Source organism: Cricetulus griseus, chromosome 7 (genome assembly GCF_003668045.3).
Source record: "Cricetulus griseus strain 17A/GY chromosome 7, alternate assembly CriGri-PICRH-1.0, whole genome shotgun sequence".
Lineage (NCBI taxonomy): Eukaryota > Metazoa > Chordata > Mammalia > Rodentia > Cricetidae > Cricetulus > Cricetulus griseus.
Window position 1 is genome coordinate 72966524 of NC_048600.1, and position 21864 is coordinate 72988387.

Genomic DNA, 21864 nt, shown 5'->3' on the forward strand with positions numbered 1-21864 from the left:
TGGCACCGGGGTCTCGACCAAAGGGAGAAGGGTGCGGCTGAGGACAAGTCTCCCTACAGCTTCAGGGAGTATGGAGGCTCAGCCACGTCAGGACCGGGGGCGACAGAAGCCGTGAGCGCAACCCCGCACAGGCCTCCCGGAGCCAAACCGTCTGCGTACAGTATAGCAGAGGGATCGAGGCCCTGCCCCGGCCGTTCCCGCGGGCAGCACTCACCATGGCGCCCCAGTCTGCCTCCCTCAGCTGACAGTCCAGAGGCACTCGGACTGCCCAGCTCAGCTGACCGATCAAGCGCTAAGATGGCGCGAGACAAAGACCCGCGCACGGGCGAACCCGCAAAGGCCCGCCCCCGCGTCCGGGTTGCGTTCCTGATTGGATCCCACCTCAGTCCCCACCCCGTCATGCCTTGAGTGACCGCAGATGGCACCAATCCATAGCTGAGAAAGACAGAATTCCCTGAATAGAGACATCTACGAGTGGGTTTTTTTGTTTTGAAATTTGTTTTTCGAGATAAGGTCTTGCTGTGAAACCCGCGCTGGTCTCGAACTTATGACAGTCTTTATGCCTCGGCTCCAAAGTGCTGAGATTGCAGGAGCTGTGCTCCTCTTGTCTGATAAAGCTCACTCCAGGTGGATGACGAGGTGAGGTTTAATCCTGTTCATAAAATCATGTGACTGACAAAGTATATGTAAAAAAATGTTTATTCACAAATGTAAAGAAAAACAGTTATTTTTAAATTTCCAGTAACTTTTTCTTTGATCTTTGGTTTTTTTTTTTTTTTATTTTGGTCCCAGAGCTTTGAACAAGAGTGGCTGCTTTTTTTTTTTTTTTTTTTTTTTTTCCCAAAACGAGGGGTAGTACCTGGTGAAGAACCCTTGCCAGTTCCCATCACAGGGTTTGAATGACACAGCATGACAAATGAGCAGTCCAGGTCCTGGCCTTCCTCACAGTCCTGGGTATAACGGCTGGTATCACCGCTGGAGAGACAGGACTGACTCCTTTCCTAACTATTTACCAAGTGTTTTCCTCTAAAGTTCATCCAGGATCTCCAACGGGTGGGTTAGAGGATCCTCACCTCCAGACTCACTGGCTGCCATAGTGCTACAAAAGTGCAGAGAGAGAGGTGGCCTTTGCCTCTTCCTCAGGGAGGAGAATGTTGCTTCGGGGTTAATTAATCAGGTATAGAAAAAGACAAGATCCTGAGGGAGCAGAAAGGTTGAGTCAGGTGTAGATTAGAAGAAAGGATATGTGATTGGTAGGGTTTTAGTTGGGGGTATGGTAGGGTAGGAAGGGAGAGAGAAGGGAACTGGGATTGTCATGTAATTCAATCTTGTTTGTAATTCAAATGAAAAAGAAAAAGAAAAAGACAAGATCCGACAACTCCTGACAGATCTCCAAAGGTGCAAGAAACAGCTCGCTGCCTCTGGCCAGTGGATCACTGACAGTCTAATATGGGATTGGATACTACCCTTCTTAACCCCCTCCTCCTTTTCTTAATCCTACTAGTTGCACTCTGCCTTATTAACTTGTCTAGATTAATTCAACAGATCCAAAAGATTTCTAACCAGACTTTTAATCAGTTGCTATTACAGGATTACGGGCCCCTAGCTATAGAGCCAGAGACCTGCTAAAGGGACCAGCTCCCCATTTCGGCAGCCATAACAGCCCAACATGTATTTGTCTGACCTTGTCTTAGTCACTAAGGTCAGATGCCTGCCGCTTTCGGCAGCCATGACAGTAACATGTGCACGCCAGACCTTGCCTTGGTCACTAAGAGGTCAAATGCCCGCCTTGTGGCAAGGAACCAATCAGAAGTTAGCTGGTGGCACTATGCTTTACGGCTATGGGTGTGCTTAACGGACAAGTGCACAGCAATGATGAGTAGAGCATAGCAACCACCCTGGGAGGGCCTAAGGTCCATAATAACCAATTGGCCAATCAACACAGGGCAAGCCCTCCAAGCCTGGAGGCACACCAATCCTGAGCCTGTGCGTACCCCTAGACACTCCCCTTACGCTGCCCTACAAGATCTCTATGAAGTCCCTTCAAGCTGTCTTTGCTAGCCATCTGCCATGGCGGGTGGGTGAAAGACCTGAGCTAACATGGGGTTAGCTCGTTAAACAACAATAAAGTCTCATGCAGTTTGCAGCAAGCTTTCGAATCCGCCTGGTGATTGGGGTGACCACGGTCCTGTGCTTAGACCCCAGAGGCCTGAGTTTTCAGCAGGTCTAACACTGCAACTCCCAATCATACCTTGATGGTGAAGAGCAAGGTTTTCACAAGGACTTCAACACCCCATTCAGCAGGAAGTAGTCTAATGAGAACATTGCCCCCTTTACCTATTCCTGACCAATAGTAAACCAGAAAGGGGAAAATGTAAGCCCCCCACAAGACACACCCAGTGGCAAGGCTCCACCCCTGAGGACCTCCAACCACTAAGCTTGGCCCACAGAACACTCTATAGCTGTAAAGGCTGGACCCAGTCCCTCCAGATGCAGGTGGCCAAGCTCAGGACTTCAAGTCCCATGAATCTCTGAGCTTGAAGTCCCACCAACCCTCCACCCTGGAAAATCTTCCCCTGGAAACCTTGCATAAAGTCTGCCTCCCACTCAGTTCTTTGCCACTTCTCTCCTGAGCAGAGGCAGGCACCCAACCTGTGTTTCTCCCAAGAAATCTCTTGTGTAAGTTTTGTTGTGTGGTGTGACTTTGTGGTAATTTCTTGACTCCCAACTTCCAGGATACCTTTCTCCTTGGAGCTGTAACACAGTAATGACCAATTGACTGCAATATATTGTAATATATCTAAAATAAAGCGTAGATAGTCGTGGCACTAAACCTTCAAAAAACACTCTCATATTAAGCCTCTAGCACATCTTTGTTCTTGGCATGGTGACATGAAGGTCCTAGAAGTGTGTGACATCTGTAAAAAAAAGTATAACGAGCTAATCACCTGACTTAGAATCCTGTAATTGTGGAGAGTTGAGATTTTATAAGTCTGGTGCCAAGTTGTATTGGACTAACTTTAGTCCCTTAAGAGCATTACCTACCTTCTGTGTTTTGCTTTACATTGACACAAACGTTAGCTTCCTGCTGGAAGGAAGGAAGGGCAGGGCAGTGAGCTAATGAGTTAGCTCTAAAACAATAAAGATGGCCATTATATTGGGATTGATCAAGAAAATATGGAAATAAAAGAATCAAACTGACCTTCAACTGAAGTAGATGATCTTTGATCAGAACAAGGGTCTCACCATGGAAATAGGGACTCTGTGCCTGTGCCCCAGGAGGCTTGGGAGCTTTGTGAGCAGGGACAATTCTTGGGGTAGAAGATTCTATCTATGTGCTATATCCTGCAGCCTCAAAGCTGTGATTACCAATGGAGGTTGGTGTGTGTGGCCATATCAGGAACAGTGGATGTTCTTCCAAAGGGAAGATTCCTTAGTTTGTGATGCCACACTATCTTACCAAGAGTTTGCTGGATCCTAGCAGCCTGCAGATGTTATCTGTAACAACACTCTTGTCCTGAGTACCTTAATCTACCTTTCAGTTTTTGGATCATTAGCACTTTAATGCTAACATCATTTGACTACTCCCCTGATGACCTCTCAGGTTGAGCTGGCAGGGTGGGGAAAGGGGTAGGAGTTGGAGGGATAGACATGCATAGGTTAAATGAACTCCTTACCAGTTCAGCCTGCAGTGCACTCAGAATGACCAGTCTCAGTAAAGATTACTTCAGTCCCCATCCAGCTCCTGCCATAAGTCTCTTCAGGCCACAGGGTAGGGCAGGATACTCCCTCCTAGAAGCTTGCCTAGCACAACCACCGCTCTCGATCTTTTACATAAATCTATGTTCCCCTTACCAAATCTGTGTTCCCTCTGCTCCCTCCTTGGCTGCATTTACTTACTCCTCTTGGGTGTGAGACAATGAACTTAGAAGCCACTGACCCAGGGTAACTTTGGTGACTGCTGATTGTTGGGTACCCTAGCACTCTGGACTAAATCTCACCAAGAGCTGAGGAAGGCTCTGTCACACTCAAAGAGCTGACACTAGCATCTTTGTGACTACTGGGTAAATCATTTTGGAATGTACTAACTGTCCTCTAGTTTCCACCAACTTAAAGGCTAGAAATGTGATCAGGTAAATCTGAAGCCTGCAGCAGAGATGTCCCCACTACGCTCTCACCTGTTTACCTGATGCTCCTCAATGAGTTTGGAAAATACCTTGATTCATGGTTGTTGTTGCTGTTGTTGTTGTTGTTATTGTTCTGTAATTACCAAAATTTCATGAAACTGTTACCATACTGGGATATAGAGCTTGAAGTAAGCCGAATCTGTGTTCCTGGGTCATGGTCACTGATATTTGGCTCCAGAATAAATTCTTTTTCCCTTTGAGGTGAGAGCTGTGCCTTTGTGTTAAGAGCGATTACATTCTAGCTTTGAGAGCCATGGCTACTCTGACTTCAAGACTTTCTGGAAAGTCCTAGAATAAACCAGGAAATTATAGCAAAAATTGGCTCATGCGGTTGCATGGGATTAAACAGCTGCTGCATAGCGCAAGAGACAACTAACAAAGTGAAGAGTACAGGAGGAGAGGAAATATTTGCAGCTCTACAGCCACCAGGAAATTATCTACGATGCATAAAAAACTCGCGTCTCAACATTCAAGCCCAGTCATCTTTGAAAGAAGTACAAATACATGACCAATAGATATGAGGGAGAGTGTTCAATGCCCTTAGTCATCAGGAAAATGCAAATCACAACTATGCTGGGATTTCATCTCACCCAACACAGAACAGCTACCATCAAGAAAACAAATGCCCGGGAGATCAAGGAAGGAGCAACTGTTATACACGGATTGTAGGAATGTGAATTAGTACAACCACTATGGAAATTCCTGTGGTGATTCCCACAAAACTGAAAATGGGGCACATGATTCAGCTGTACCATTGCTGTGTGCATCCCTTAAGACTCTAAGTCAGCAATACAAAGGAAATGAAAATTACCTGTGAAAACACAATACACAGCCCTCACTCCAAAGGGACTAGGATAGTTTCTCCCTACCCAACCCCATTGTTGTGACAGGTTTCTTGTAGCCTTGGATAACCTTGAACTCCCTGATCCTCCTGTCTCTACCTATAAAGTGCAGAAATGACAGTGGACACCAACAAGTTTGTAAGAGGTAGTTTATTCTGAGCCAAGTATGAATGAACCATGGTCCAGATTCATATTGCCACCAATGACACAGAGCACTCTGGAAGTTTTTACATGACTGTTTTATAGTCACAAAAGAAAAGAAAGTCAGAGAGGCAGGTAAGATGGCTTAGTGGGGTAAGCCACTTGCCTCCAGGCCTGATTTTGATCCCAGGACCCAAATGGTGCAATGAGAGAAGTGACTCCTAAAAGCTGTCCTCTAATCTCTACACATGCTGTGGTACTAACACATGCATACATATGCACACACATGAATGTAGCAGTTTTTTTTTTTTAAAGGAAGTCATAAATCAATGCATCTACGGCCCTCCAGGGATCACAGTGATAAGTCAATAGCATGTAGGTAAAAGCATTTGAGAGAGCAAAACAAATGTTGAAAAAAACTTATTGAAGAAATTTGTTTTAAAAAATACAATGCAAGGAGAGACTCAGCAGGCAAATTCTCAGACAGCCCCCCCCCCCCCGAGAAAGACTGAGAATTCTTTTTAGAATAATAAGGGAACTTAGTGTTACATGTAATTTTTGTGGTTCTGTATCTGGACAGATAACTGGGCATCTCACTGTCTTGTTTGAGGTGAGGCACCATGGGCCAATAAATGTGAGACTCTCAGCATTCATATGAGACTTCATTTAGCCACTGATGCCAACCTCCAGATAGTCAGGGTCTGAGGTTAAAGCATGGGAACTTCTGTTTCTATTTTTGGCCATTTGTTTTTACACTTCCCCCTGACAGATCAGTGAGACCAAAGCATTGATTAGGGACAAAGATTGTCTTCTAGAGCTTTAGAGCAGAGAAGGGGCACCAGGTGGCTTTAGCTGGCATTTAGTTGGTGGCTGATCTGTCATAGTGTTGTAGGAGGTGGGGAAAATGACTGTGTAAGAGGCCACATGCTGGATTGTGACAGCATGTGCAAGTTGAGAGGCTCTCAGTGGTGGGAGACAGGTGTCAATATCAATGCTCATGGTTGATGTCCCTGAGACAATACCATATGGAGCTTAATGGCCTGTAGAGTTTGGACGTTACCAATCATACCAAGATGTTAAGTAACCAGGGCTGAAAATAAAGAGAAGAATTATAGTAATGGGTAAGCCCAGGAGAGGCGGCAGCTACAGAAGTCAGCTCCAAATGCCTTTGTATAGCAGCCATTCCTCAGAGGCACTAGTTAGATGTCTGTCTTCTTAGTTTCATAGCTATATCCAATGCTATCCCTAATTGGCTAACATAGAGACAGCATTCTTCTCCCAGGGCCATTAGTATGTCAAAGACATGATTTTAGAGGTAGACTGAGGCAAGAGATCAACCTAATAGTGGAGGAGCTCAAGGTCTACTGAAATATGGACTTGTCTTAGAGTTAGTTTGGCTTAATCTGTTTTGTTTTGTTTTGTTTTGTTTTGTTTTGTTTTGAGACAGGGTGTTATTATGCCACTATGGCAGGTCAGGAACTCACTATGTAGATCAGGCTAGTTTCAGACTCACAGAGGTCCACCTGCTTCTGTCACCCCAAATGCTGGTGTTAATCGCATGCACCTCCATGCTTGGCCAGGTCTAGACTGATTAGATCTATCTCAAAGGATAACTTTGGGTTCCTCATCACCTCCCGTAAGAAAATTGAGGCAGAGACACAGACAATCACAGAGTCAATCTCAACAGGCTGCTGGAGTCCTTTTGCCTCTCTGCCTCATTTTATACTTAACCCTGGAGTGAATTCCAGGCCAGGCCAGGCTACTTGAGACTTGCTCTCAAAAAACACAAGCAAGCAAACATCAAAGTCCTTATAAAGCAATATAATTTTATCATTTATTAAAGACTAATACTAATGAAATGATGGGCTTGTTTGTGTTCCACAATACAATCTAAAGATATTCTAATTTGATTCATGCTAAAGAATAATGGTAGGACAATAATGAAAAGTGTTTTCTGGCCAGGCAGTGGCAGTGCATGCCTTTATTCCCAGCACTTGAAGGCAGAGAGGCAGGTGGATCTCTGTGAATTCAAGACTCAGCCTGGTCTACAGAGTGAGTTCCAGGAAAGCCAGGGATATACAGACAGACCCTATCTTGAAAAACAAATGAACACACAATAAGTGTTTTCTGTCATTAAACTTCCATTATGCCTGTAAGAATGTAAAACTTTTTACCCACTGTACAAACACTGTAATTCCCAACAGTTGATAGTCTCAGTTCCAACCCCAAGTGTTTCTATGTCAATTTGCATTGCCCACTGTGATGGCTTGCCCAATGCAAAGTGACAGCTGTGTTTTCAGAGCCATGGCTTCAGTCATGAGATTCCTGAAGGAGGGTATTAGAAACCCAGTCTTCTCACGTTTAGTTGAATCCCTTAAAAGAAGAATTGTATGTAGTCTATTGAACAGCCGTTGCCTGGTTACTGCCTGTGAGGTTGGGGTGAAGCCACTATGGGAGGGGGTCTAGACCCCCAGGATCATTCACAACATAGGAAATTTGATCAATGGTTTTACAAAGGCTTGTGCCAATACACTTATTTGCAACTTCAGTATAATAATGTAGTTCCTCAATGATTAGGGAAGGTGGAGGGTGGAGACAATCCAGCCCCCAAATGGGAGTTCTGGCCCCACCCCTTATCTGCCATAAAGTGGAGTGGTCAAGGGAGTGAAGACCACGCCATCCTCTGCCCCTCTCTGCCTGTAGGTCGGAGATCTGGCCCTGAGGTTATGAGAGTGAAAGAGCGAGCACTGTCCCTCACCAGCTGCCGCACTTGTGAGAGCAGGCCCTGCACCTCACCAGGGCAACACAGTACAGCTGACCCAGTTGGCAGGGACACGGGAGAGCTGGCCCTGTGGTGACATGGGTGAGGGAAAGATGTCCTCCCCCTCCTCACTACTTACCACCTGGCAGGAGGGAGAGCTGGCCCCATGAGTCATGAGAGTGGGAAAGCTAACCCTGTTCCTCACAGGTGGCTGCACACAGGAGAACAGGCCCTACACCTTGCCTAGTCAGCATACTAGAGTTGACCCTATTGTCAGGGACTCAGGTGAGCCAGCCCTGAGGTCATGAGAGCTTCCTCCCCACCCCCACAGACCTTCTGCAGCAACTGGAGAGTGGGCCCTGCATTACACCTGGGCAAAACAGTGGAGCTGGCTCTGGTTGTGTGAGTGAACTGGACCTAAGGGCCTGAGAGCAGAACTGGTCCTGCTCTTTGCTGTTTGCTACACTGGGTGAGCTAGCCTGGGCAGTGCTGAAGAGCTCACCCAGGTGGTGATGATGACGGAAAACTAGCAGGCTGACCAATCCAGCTACCACCTAGTCCCAGAACCAGGACTATGAGCTGCTCCACCTCAACATCCACCTCATCTACAAACTGCTGAAGCATGTGAAGGGGCAGGAACTACAGATCCAAAACTGCAAGATTTCCACAACACAGGACAACAACAGGATATCCAAGAAGAGTCCTACTAAGGGACCCTTATCGATAGTGCAGCAGAAGCCAGAGGCCTGGATCCAGACCAATGACTCAAAGCAATGAACACTTACAAGTAAAGATGTATGGACTAAAGGGTACACTGTGTGACTCACTGGGCCACACTACAGCTTCCACACTGAGAATTTTGTTTGTTTGTTTGTGTGGTTGGTTGGTTGGTTTTTGGTTTTTCTTTTAAATTTGGTTTTGTGCTAGGGGAGAGGTAGTAAGGGCAGAGGGCAGATTTGAGGGGTCGGGGAGATCAGTGGGATCTGGATGCATAATATGAAATCCACAAAGAATCATTTTTAAAAAAGTAAAAGAAAACAAAACCAAAAAACCCTCCTATGTTAATTCTAACCATCAACAATGTTTTCTCTGCCTTGGAGCCTGAGTTGGAGTTTAACAACTAATTAGTAATTGCTCTGTGGTGAGCTTTTAGCTGCCAGCTGTCCTTCAGTAATTCAGTGCTGACTACTCAGAGAGACTGCCAGATGGCACAAGACCTCAGACAAACAAGAGTTTACCTGATGCGGGAGGTTAACGGTGGAGCAGGTTTATGAAATACTGGTTCTTGGGTGAGCTGGCTACCTTTGATAGCTTGTTTTTTCTCACAAGGCTGAGCTCCAGGCCAGCTTCTTACAAATGGCATGGCCTTTCTCCCCACTTCCCTCCTCCATCCTCGTCCTCTAGGCTGATGATAGATTTACGGCTTGTCTATCCTAGGGTTTTTCTTTAAAATTCACACAAATTGTCCCTGGGCTTCCATTTGAGCCCATTCTTTCATTAATGAGACCAAGAACTCCAAGAGGGGCCCTTGATTTCCTGGATATCATTTGGTGGCTCCTCTCTGGCTTCCCAGGATGCCTAGTAACACTTTTTGTTCTACCTTTTCTTTATTAGGTGGGTAAATGAACTTCTCCCCTCTCCCCCTCCCCGGTTCCCATCCCTCCGCCCCCCCTCCACCTGCTGTGGACCTGTGGGCCCATGACTGCAGGGTCCTAAAGACTGGGGTAGTCTTTGCTATGTGTGCTATGTATGTAGCAGGGGGCAGCTACAGCCCTGGCTAGGGGCACAGAGTGAGAAGGAAAGCTCAGGACACACCCTTGTAGTGGCTACAAAAATGCTGGAAATGTGCCTGCCTGGGTGAAGCTCTTTGGTGAGGCCCAGGAGCCTGGAGACCACTTTCGAGGACCTGCGAGAGGAGAGCTCAGACCCCCTGCTCAGGGCCTTAGGAGCAAAGCTGGTTCAGGTGGAAACGGGGAGCGCCAAAGGGAGCTTAGTGCAAATAAACCCTCTTCCTGGTTCGGGCCCCAGGAAAAAAACAAAACAAACAAAAAACAGGACATACCGATGTACTGACACATAAGCTCCTGCAGAGGGCGCCAAGAGCTAGAAATTCCATTGGGCAAATTTAAGGCTTTTATTTATTTTTTAATTTTTATTAATTTCATCTAGATAGGGTAGCGTGTGCTACTTTTCACTTTACGCTTTTCTTATTCTTTTCCTTTTCATTGAAGCTAAATTCACATAGCATAAAACAAACCACTTTGGCACTTAAGACAGTCACACCGTATTCCAACTAGCATCTATATCTAATCTGAAAATATTTTCAGTGCCTTAATATAAAATTCCAAAACCGGGGCTGGAGAGATGCCTCAGTGGTTAAGAGCACTGCCTGCTCTTCCAAAGGTCCTGAGTTCAATTCCCAGCAACCACATGTTGGCTCACAACCATCTGTAATGAGATTGGGTGCTGAACACTGTACACATAATAAATAAATAAATCTTTAAAAAAATAAAATAAAATTCCAAAACCATTATGTAATCCTGTAATTCCACACCTACTTTTATCCCCCTCCGTCAAGAAACCAGTTAGCTGAATTCCTACTGGCTGCAGTGTTTTATGGCCTTGAATTTAACCTTCACAATTGAGGCAGGTGGCTGGATAGCTCGAAGCTCTTGGGGTCCCAGCTGGAGTTTCTGGACCACGCATCATCCTGAATGGCGGAGTGCACGCAGACCTGACCAATAACAAAACGGGTGCGCTCTCAGTCTGCCTCCTGTGGACCTGGGGGAAGCAGCTGCGAACCTACTGGCCTGTGGACGGTGGACACCTGGAATCCCGGCATTTGAGGGGTAGAGTTAGGAGGATCAGAAAAAATTCTTTAAAAAAAAAACTTTAAACAACTGATAACAATAATGAATTTATTTTTAACTGGTATATTAAAATTATGCATACTTATGGGGTACCTGTGATGTTTTGATAATGTGTATGTGTATAACATTAAATCAGGGCAAACATTTATCTTCTCAAATATTTGTCATGTCTCTTTTTAAAAGGGAAATTTTATTTATTATAAATTATGTGTATGTGTGGGTGAGTGCCAGTATCCACAGAGACCAGAAGGGTTGGATCCCCTGGAGCTGGAGATAAAGACAGTTGTGAGCTACCCAGCATGAATCCTAGGAACCTTATTAGATCCTCGAGAGGAACAGCAAGTACTCTTAACCACTGAGCCGTTTCTCCAGCCATTATCCTACTGCAGCTACCTGCAATCAATATAGATCCTCTGTGCATTAGCAGACCAGGGCTTCTTGCTACTATTTAACTCTTTACTCAGCATCCACTGATCACCACTGTCTTTCCCCTACTTTCTCCAAACTCTGCTGGCCACCATTCCACGCTCAACTTCTCTGAGAACAACATTTTCGTTTCCATGTAAGAGTAGGACGGTGTTGTACGTAGCTGATTTTACTTAACCTAATAATCTCCAGTTCACTTCACTCTCTTCTATGGTTGTAGAGTTTCCCACTGCCTATCCATTCATCCTTCGATCGAGTGGCTCTATTTAATTTTTCTTAGCTATCAAGAATAGGGCTGCAGTGAATGTGAAGTGCACCTGTCATTTTTGCACACTAGTGTAAACCCCTCTGAGTATATACCCAGTGGTGGGAAGCTTCATAAGGTAGTTTTATTTTTCAGATATTTAAGGGATCTCAGTCCTCCATTACGGCTGCTCAGGAGCTCGCTCTAGATTTAAAAGTGTAAGTCCTTCTTACTGACTCACAGGGACAAGTAAGATGAGTTTCAGCTGGCATTGTTGCCAAGCTAACACAATTCATGTTTTTGTGTGGCACCCCCTCATGTTTGTACATAAAATAACTTGTTTACCAGAGGGTGCACCCCCAAGGAGGCATGCTGGGAGTGAAATAGGGCTGGACTTTCTCAATAGCCATGGGCCTAGAGCACCTAACTGTCCCTCGACATCTACTGAATTAAAGTGAGCACTCCTTTTTGCACAGAGCCAGGTGGCCCAGCCTGGCAGCTCTTTTCTTACCCAAAGCTTCCAGGAACACCAAACCTTTAAGTCCATAAGAAGGAAGAGTAGGACAAATACCCCAGTACCTCACTCAAGTGACAGGTGTAAGGTGTAACTGAGCACCCAGGACCTTACAGTGATAGGGGACAGGGAGGAGATGAGGAAGGGTTTGGCTTGGATTTCTGGATAGGAGTCTCCACAGCCAATGCCAGAATCAGACTACTTTCAACATCAATGTCACAATGTCCCCAAAGGCAGTGGAGCCAATGTGGCTGCTCTGAAGGTCTCAATAAACCAGAGAATGTTATCTGAATTCCCCAGCGCCTACAACTGGCAGGGATCCCAGCACTGACAGTCTATGTCCTCCTTTTGGGCTCCTGATGGCCCCAACCTGGCCCAGCTGCCACCCTCCTACAGGCCACCGCCTTCATCACCATGCCTTCCCTTATCCCCTGTTACCAGTGCTTTATCTTCTGTCCTCAGTACAGCTGCCCATGCCCCTTAGGAAGATTTTTTTCTCTCTCTCTGTTATAACTTTCCTAAAGGTAAGAGCTGATTATTTTTCATCCGCAATTACAGGACTCAACAGAAGCTGGTGAGCTTGTGTGTTCTTGGTTTCTAGGCTCCCCTCTTCTATCACCACAGGGAGACAGGCAGGCTCATTTGAACTGTGCCCTGTCTGGAGTTTTCAGGGAACCAAACCAGTTCCCTCAAAAGCATCAGAACCCACCCTGGAAAGCAGGCACAGGCACAAAGGTAAGTGAGTGTTTTCTTCTTTAATGACATTCGCAATGTTTTAGTTTGGACCTCTCCCTGTACTCAACGGCAGGGAGTTCCCACGGCTAGTAGGTAAGAATCCAAACCGCATAGAGCCCTTACTGATGTGACATACCAGATATGAAGGGCAATCTATGGTTGTATCAGGAATGACCTCTTAGGGCTGGCCACTCTGTTCCCAAAACTTAGTCTCTAAACAGATTATCCTACTACCCTAAATTATTGAGTTTGGAGGGGTGCCCATCCCTGCCAAGAGGCAGCCGTGTCCTCTAACCCCATCTGGGCTGGAGAAGTTCTTTCAGGGCAATTGAACAGTGGAGGGTGTTAGAGGACCCTGAAGACCTGAGATTTGCCTATTGGAGCTGGTTTTTCTCCATGTGTCACCTAAGGGCATGAGCTTGGGTAAAACCCACCTCAGAGTAGGTGGTAAAGTGCAGCTCACTCACACACAGGGCCATCTGAGGAATTGTGCAATGGAGTCTGTAGAAAACGACAGTTTCTAGAACTAAGAACTCACGTGGTATGTGAATGAGCAGCTTTTTCTCCTAGGCTGTTTCCTCTCTCCTGTTAGACTCCTAGCTTCTCTTTCACCATGTCTGAGGTGTATCTAATCCTATGTGTTCCCAATAGGGATGGCAAGGCCACACCATGGAGATGCTGCTACTCTGCCAAGCTTCTTAGTCACCTTCATCTTCCTGCAGCTCCTGCCTGCTGGGAACGGTAGGACAGCAGCCCCTTTCTGACCCTAGGGGTGCCCAGAGTCAAGATGAGGTCTCCAACTGAAGCTCAGGACTAGGGGAACCCTCATGCCCACAAAGAGTTAAGGGGAGCCCCTGCCTCCTTCATGTTGCCTAACCTAGCCCTTCCATTTGCATCTCTAAGGAAAATCAGATTTTCGTGTCCTTGGACCTCCTGACCCACTTCTGGCCATATTTGGGCAAGACAAAGAGTTGCTGTGCAAATTGTCACCCAACATCAGTGCTGAGGGCATGGAGCTGAGGTGGTACAGGGACCAGCCCTCAACAGCTGTGCACGTGCACAAGAACGGGGAGGATGTGTATGAAGAGCAGATGGTGGAATATAGGGGAAGGACCACATTTGTCGGCAACCACATGGTCAGAGGAGAGGCCGCTGTGAGGATAAACAATGTCTCCATGTTTGATAACGGGACTTATCACTGCGTCTTCAAGGAGCACACATCCTACAGCCAGGCCACCCTGTGGTTGAAGGTGGCAGGTGAGGGCTGGGGTGTAGGTCTTGGGAGCTTCTGCTTGGGAGCTTCTCTCAGCCACAATACCAGACCATGGCCTCCAGCGCCCTGAACCCTAAATCTGGAGAAGCTTTGGTGACACCTGCTTCCAGGCAAAACTATCTTCCCAAGGCTCTGTGTATCGTATGTCCCCAGGATGTAGTTCTGATTAGAACTCTGTTTCCCATCTGCCTTCCCTTCATCACACCCTTGTACCAGAAAGAGATCACAGATGCAGGGGAGGGGATCGAGACCTGGAAACAGCTTGGAGGTGGAGTCAGAGAAATGGGAAGACAGGATGAGCAAGAGACAGATGGAGAAATAAAGTAAAAAAGAGAAAAAAAGGGGAAGGCAGGAAGATGGAGAGAAAACCAAGAGAAACAGGAAGAGAGGCAGAGAGGGAGAGGTTGAAACAGATGGGAATGAAACAGCGATTGAGATTATTTGGGGTTATGGAGAAGTTTCTCTAGGTCAGCAGAATTTGTTCTTTGTGGTCAGACAGACCCCAGCTCCTTCCTTGTTCCCATACTTAGTGGGAAGCTTTGTTTTTCTCCTTAAACCTCCCCTGCTTCACTTGTCTGTTTTATTTGGAGTCACAGTACTGCCTTAGTGGTGTAACTGCACAGATGGGTGGTCCATGAAGTGTCATAGAACCTACTAAACAACTGCAAGACATCCCCATGGAAGCAACTGTAGCTACAGGATCTGAGCTGATGTCTCTTCCTTCAGGGCTGGGCTCATCACCCAGAATCCATGTGACTGACACCCAGGACAAAAGGATCCGGGCAGAGTGCACCTCAACAGGCTGGTTCCCAGAGCCCAAGGTGGAGTGGCTGGACCTCAGAGGACAGCCAGTGCCCGCTGAGACTCACTTCTCAGCCACAGCCAGCACTGGCCTCTTGACTGTGGTATCCATTGTGACTACCAAGGACAGGGCTGTGGAGGGCCTGACTTGCTCTATCACTAACCCCCTCCTCCCTGAGAAGAAAGTGGCTGAGACTTACCTGCCTGGTGAGTACCTGTTCAGTTCTGTCATCAAAGCCACTAGCATGGGAGTCCAGGCCCTGGGTGCCAGGGATGTTTGGAGAAAACTGTGGGGACAGAGCCAGAGAAGCCCCTGCCTACAGCCTGGCCAAGAGAGTCACAGGGATGTTGGTGTCCCAGATGAAGCAGTGATAGGGTTGCAGGGAGATCCATCAGGAAAGCAAGAAAGATACATCGTGGTATTAGTTGCTGTTGTTGTTTTAATATTTTTTTTAAAAGAGAAGTTGTAGTTCATGGCAAATTTCATCAGAAAATACATAGATTTTCTTTTCTTTAAAAGAAGCTATTTATTTCTTTTATTTTATGTGTATGAATATTTACTGAGTGTGTATATGTACTATATATGTGTAGTTCCATTGGAATTGGAGTTAGAGATGGTTGTGAGCCACCATGTGGGTGCTGGAAATGGGACCTGGGCCCTCTGTAAGGGCAGCCGTGCTCTTAACCACTGAAATGTCTCTCCCACCCCTGGATTTTTCACATACCTCATCTCACAGTCATAACTCTCCCAGGTCTGAGAACCAAGAAGGGGATATTACAGGGATGAACAGGGAGAGACCCACCAGGGTCAGCAGGGACATGGGGCTTCGTGGTACTGAGTGTTCTGTGGTGGACATAGAATGGCTTCAGTACTGCAGGCTGCCTCCACATTCTCCACCCTCCCTGTTCACACCCTCTCTTTTCCCACTTATTACTTATGCATGGAGACCCCTGACTTTTTCTTCTTTGAATGGTTTTTTTCTTTCCCTGATGTTTTATGGTTGAAACCACACCAAACACATTCTTTTCAGACTGGCTTCTTTCAATTAGCAATATGTATTTGAGAGTGCTCTGTGACTTGCCTTTGCCTGGTGTCTTAGTTACTGTTCGTTCTATTGTTGTGAGGAGACACCATGACCAAGGCATCTCACAGAAAAGAGAACATTTACTTGGGAGTTTGCTTACCTTTTCAAAGGGTGAGTCCTTTATTATCACTGCAGGGACCATGATGGCAGCAGGCAGGCAGGCACAGGTGCTGCAGAAGTAGCTGAGAGTTCACATCTGATCCTCCAGTTGCAGGCTGAGAGAAAGACATTAGTGTGGGCTTTTGAAAACCCCAGCCCATCCCCAGCAAAAGCTACATCTGCTAATCCTTCCCAAACAGTTCCACTAACTGTGGACCAAGCATTCAAACTTAGGATCCTATTGGAGTCATCCTCATTCAAACCACCACACTTAATAGATCATTTATTTTAAGGGTTGAATAACTATTCCACTGTCTGGATAGACCACAGTTAATTTATCTATTTATCTACTACAGGATATGTTTAGCTTTTCATTTAAAGCTTTATTTCTTTAAAAACTTGTTTTTTTGATTTTGAAAAAGGATATCACAATGTAATCCTGGCTGATCTGGAACTCACAATATGGAACAAGCCGTTCTTGAACTCACAGAGATCTGCCTGCCTCTGCCTCCTAAGTGCTAGAATTAAAGGCATATGCTACAATGCTGGGCAAAAGTCTTATTTCTAAACAATGTTAAATTTCCAGCTTAATTTTGCAAAATGAGAGCATAGTTTGCAAATATAATAAGTCTCTCCATCACTTGTCCAGATTCACATTTTGAGTATTTTGTTACATCTTAATGGCTACAAATAGCATTTCTAATATCTGCATCTCACCCATATGACCATGAATATTCAAATCCCTCAGTCCACTCTGCCTCAACTCATACCATACTGTGTCCTATGCTGGTGGGCCATGGACAGATGTGTGTTGTTAGCAGTTCCAGAAAGACAACTGTTGTAGAATATTTATTTTAAGGTGTGTTACTTTTGTTTATGCTCTGGAACATTTATCTAATGATGCGAAGATGTGTTTGATTAAGTAAAATTCACCTGTGGTCAGGAGGCTGGGTCAGCAACTAGCCTACAGGAAGCTGTAGGGAGGAGCCAAGTGGAGAAGGGTTTATAAGGAAGGGTGAGAACGTGTATATGGACTTCTTGGGAGACTTGAGGAGGTAAGCTAGGCAAGCTGTTTGCTGTTCGGCCTCTCTGGGAAGCAGGATTCTACCTCAACCTTTGAATCTTGAGTTCTTTAATAGATTTAAATAAGTTTTCTTAGTAGCTTTGAAAGAGTCAATACCTGAGGAAACAGCATTCCCTCAGGCTTCGGCTCTTGCGGCCTAGCTGCTGATGGTAGGGGCAGAGTTGCAGTTGCTGAATAGGATGGCCTAGCTTAAAAAGCAGCAACAATTAAAAAAGAAAACAGACAGCAGAAGCCCACGGTCAGGGTGGGCAGGATCTGTGTCTGGTGAGGGATGCTCCATAGTTCATAGATTTTGCAGTGTCCTTGTGTGGAGGAAGGACCAGGACCTCTCTGAGGTACTTTTCATAAGGGCGTTAATCCTGATAATGAGGCTTCACCCTCATGACTTCCTCACCTCCCACAGCCTGCCTGCACCAGCATCTAAGAGGTTGGAATTTCAATGTTTTGGGGGACACAAACCTGCAGGCTATAGCACTGTGTATCAGAAGATATCTCATCATCTCATTTTTTTTTTTCTGAACCCTTTTGAGAAAGGTCTATGAACACTGTGTCCCTTGAGTCTGGAATAATGGGTAGGGGGTGTGTTACGAAGACAGTCCCCTCCTGTTATTCTTGATGCCCTGAAATTCTCTTAGCCTCCCTGTTCAGAATGCCTCTGTCCGCCGAGAGGGTACCAGTTCTACCTCTGATCCTTGCGGCGCTGGGGCTTGTCACGGCAGCAATCGCCTGTGCTTTCGGGAGAAGGCACAAAGAGGATAAAAGTGAGGAGGAAGAAGAAGTGGACCCAAGAGCCAGTGCTGAGGTTGAGCCCTTCCATGGTGAGTGGACCTGACCCTCACACTGGAGACTTGAATGCCAAGCTCTCGTCTGAGGCTTTGTCTTTGTGTGATCCAACACCGCAGGAATGGAATGACTAGTGGGGATTTTGGCTCTGGAATTTCCCAACCTCAACCCACCCAGAGGAAACCCTTTACCCTGAGAGATTCCTTGCTCAATTATTCTTCACAAGATGATTTTGGACAGTCTAGAGGGCCTCCTGGGAAATGGATAGACAGGAGCTTGAAGCTTGGGCTTGTCATTTTTCTACTACTGAAACAAAATACCTGAGGCTCCGCCATGTGTAAAGGAATGTTATTTAGCTCACATTTGGGGGTCTAAATGTCCCAGATCACGTGGTCCATGTGGCGAGGGCTCCTTGGCTGTGTCAAATTATGGTAGATAGCAAGACAAAATAAGCAAGGGATTTGGGGATCAGGGTCACATGGGAACTAGCCAGCATCCCCAGAGAACTAAAACTAAAGGATGTTCCCATGAGGTCATTACCTTGGATGAGGCTCCACCTCCTAAAAGTTCCCCCGCCTCCCACTGGTCACACTGAGGACCAGGCTCCTAACATGCAAACCTTGAGGACACATGCCAATTACATGCAACCCACAGAAAAGCCCACATCTGGAGTACTGGCTGTAGGTGTGAATTACAAGTTTTCTGTCGCTGGAAGTGGTCTCTGTCTCTCTGTCTCTGTCTCTCCCACCCAGAGCCTGAGCCTCAGAGTTTAGTGCACACTGGGAACTCTCTCAGGCTGTGTTCATACTTCCTCAAGCATCCCTTTATTCCTGCCTCCCTCACTGTTTGGGGAATAACAAAAAACAGTTTAAGTGGGGACAGTAGCAGATTGCTGCAAGTGGAGGGGAAACCTTCTTCATGTAGGTGACAAACCCTGGATCCCTCATCTATGCAGGGGAAAGATGGCAGAAGCCCCCACATCTGAAACTTTCCTCTCTCCACAGACAGCCTGTCCCTGGACCCTGAAACCTCCAGTCCCAAACTCGTGGTGTCTGAGAATCAGAAAAGTGTGAAGCGGTTGCTATTTGACCAGGACCTGTCTCCCAGTTCCAAAAGATTTGACCAGGACCCCTGCATTCTGGCCCAGGAGCAGTTTGATGCAGGGAGACATTACTGGGAAGTAGAAGTTGGGGACAGGAGGGCCTGGATTCTGGGGGTGTGTCTGGAAAGTTTGGGACGGGAAGGTAGGATCCCTAAGTCACCTCAGCATGGCCTCTGGGCACTGGAGTTTTACAAGAAGAAACTCCAGGCCCTCTCCTACCCCAGGACTCACCTGTCTCTTCCACAACCCATCTGTCGTGTGGGCATCTTCTTAGATTTTGAGGCAGGGAAAATCTCCTTTCACAATGCAGTCAATGGCTCCCTTATCTATGTGTTCTCAGGGCTGTCTTTTTCTGGTCCCTTACAACCATTCTTCTGCCTCTGGACCCATGACCCCAGGCCCCTGACCATCTGCTCAGTGGTCAGAGAGACTGAAGAAGTCACAGACTCCTCTGAAGGTCCTTGACCTCCCTGGGGACTCCTGAGACATCCTTAGGAGAGAGAGGCTCTTGCCTTCTTGCCCACCCTGGCTCCTGGTATTATTTATCACATCCCTGTGTGGAAATTTCACAAGACCCCAGGGGCTAGAAATGCTGCCTCTGCCAAATTTTTGTGCTGAATACTGACCCCCTGCCCTCTCCCCACCCAGGATTTCTGAAGGTGTTGTAATTTGGAGATAAAGCATTGAAAGAGATAAGGGAGTCCTGATGCACTTTAACCCCATAAACCTACCATTCTTATAAGAGAGGAGATAGGGACACACACACACCCTGGGGGGACTCAGAGATGTGCCACTCACTAGCCAAAGAGACCAGCAGTCTCAGATTTCTAGCTTCTGGGACTTAGAAAGTGGTTCCTGCCGAGTGGGAATCATGTGACTCTCCTATGATGAGGTACTTTGTCATGGCTGGCCTCCCTCAGTGAGGAAACAACACAACAAGCACAACAGGGATATTTTTGCTGTATTCTTAGCGGCATATTAGAGCATCCAGCTCAGTGGTGGAGGTACCGTGATTGCTCGATAACTGAGTCTTGACCTCTTCTTACTCTTCCTCTATCTTGTTCATCTTTCTTTTCCTTCCTGCTTGCTTTTCTCTCCCCCCTCCCTTTCTTTTTCTTCCTGTTAAATGATGTTTATTTTTAGTGGTGTGTGTGTGTGTGTGTGTGTGTGTGTGTGTGTGTGTGTGTGTGTGTGTGTGATACATGTGAAGGTCAGAGGACAAGTTGTGGAAGTTGGTTCTTTCCTTCTACAATGTGGGTTCCAGGGACTGAATTCACTCAAGTAGTCAGGCTTGGGGGCAAGTGATTTTACCTTTTAGCTTTCTCAACAGCTCCCCATTATCCTTTTAAAATACCAGTAATTTCTGTACAAATCTAAATGACTCTCAGATCCCCCAAGAGTCCTTCCCTACTGGGATGTCACCTTTCTGCTTAAGACCCGTGCTTACTCTTCATTGTCTGGTTTCATCATTGAGAAAGGAAGTACCAATCAGCCCATAAGACTCTTCTGATCCCCTCCCCAGACATACCCTGCAGGCTTATGGCATCTTTTCCTGTCCCCTTTCATGTCTCTGTTATTTATTTGCAAGGGAGGCAACAATGTGAGAAGTGAAAAAGATTCTAAATAATTATCTCATTCTTGGGAGAACCATGAGTAAAACCACTGTGCTGTTGGTAAGCTGGGGAAAGCATGTATTTAAAGAACTAAGGATGGACTATCAAAATGGCTCAGTGAGTAGAGGTGCTTGCCACCAAGCCTGATGACCTAAGTTCAATCTCTGGGACCTGGGTCAGGGAAGGAGAGAACTCACTCCCAAGAGTTTTCCTCTGACCTCCACATGCTTGCCATGGTGCATGCACACAAAATAAAAAATGTAATAAGAATGAAGGATGTCATGGTTGTTGTTGTGACCTCCAGAATTACTCTCCTAGCCAAGCTTCATAAACTTTTCTGTTATTGAAAATCTGATAAGAAAATGAATATTATTCAGTTACTTTAAGTATTGCTAAAATATAAACGCATTTTATTCATATATGTCTATATTCATCATCCAGGATATATTTTTCCGTTGTCACCAATTCATTGAGCTATGATGTTTTGTGCACCGTGTGTGTATAGTGCTTACAGAGGCCAGAAGAGGGTGCTGTATCTCCTGGAGTTGGAGTTAGACTGTTGTGAGCAATCCCCTCCTCCCCCCGCCCCAGTGTGGCAAACCAATCCTGGTCTTCTGGAAGAGCAGCCACAAAGTTAAAATATTCTCAAAAATAAAGGCCACAGCTTACACGGAAATATAAAATTGAAATTTCTGTAACATCTGTTAAGAACTTTAGGTGAGGGTGAAAACAGCTGGCTGTAAAAAATTGGGAGTGCTTGCTTACTTCAGTCTGTTTCACAATCTTCCTGAAAGTTTGAAAATGGATGGAAATGGGCTAACACTCAGATATCTTAATCAAAGGTAAGTATCAGTATTAGTACACAGAGCAAATAAAGTGTCTGCCATATTTTAGCTTTTCCTAATGTAGATGTAAATGAACTAGCAATGGAGACATTGTAGGGAAAGGGGCCAGCCAAAGAAACACACCCTGAGAAGAGCCAAAGAAACACACTTTGGCCCTGCAACCAGAACCAAAGAAATGTACCCTGACCCTGAAACCAGTGCCAAAGAAACACACTTTGTCCCTAGAATCAGAGTCAGTGAAAGAAATACACCCTGGCCCTAAAAACTAGAGGCAAAAGGCTAAGAAAGACCAGTGAAAGAAACACACTTTGGCCCTGAAATCAGAGCCAAATGTGACCCCAAGCCTTGCAAAAACCTAACCAATCCCTAAGCAGGAGATCTAGCCAATATGAGTTCAGGAATTGAAATCTGACCAATCCCCATCCCCTGGAAAAACTCCGCCCCCTAAGAATCCCTTTA

General features: G+C 46.0%; 2 protein-coding genes across 3 annotated transcripts in view; one reads left to right on the forward strand and one right to left on the reverse strand.

Moving 5' to 3' along the window:
• LOC100762136 (zinc finger protein 39) overlaps positions 1 to 18896 on the reverse strand; it is a 37281-nt gene extending 18385 nt beyond the window's left edge. The window contains exons 1-2 of one of the 2 annotated variants that reach the window (XM_035447850.1): positions 15980 to 18896; positions 14995 to 15118 (exon numbers count right to left, since the gene is read on the reverse strand). Coding sequence is in view for 1 of the 2 variants with exons in the window: in XM_027427372.2 (XP_027283173.1) it covers positions 215 to 217 (3 nt within the window). In the remaining variant the exon portion in view is untranslated. Of the gene's footprint in view, positions 1 to 214; positions 364 to 14994; positions 15119 to 15979 lie in introns of those variants that run through there. The other variant, XM_027427372.2, reaches the window with a different exon arrangement.
• Btnl10 (butyrophilin like 10) lies at positions 13374 to 19412 on the forward strand. The gene is made up of 5 exons (XM_027427369.2): positions 13374 to 13461; positions 13624 to 13977; positions 14720 to 15001; positions 17698 to 17880; positions 18850 to 19412. The coding sequence occupies exons 1-5, from the start codon at positions 13374 to 13376 to the stop codon at positions 19410 to 19412; spliced, it is 1470 nt and encodes a 489-aa protein (XP_027283170.1).
• The last annotated feature ends 2452 nt before the right edge of the window (positions 19413 to 21864 follow it).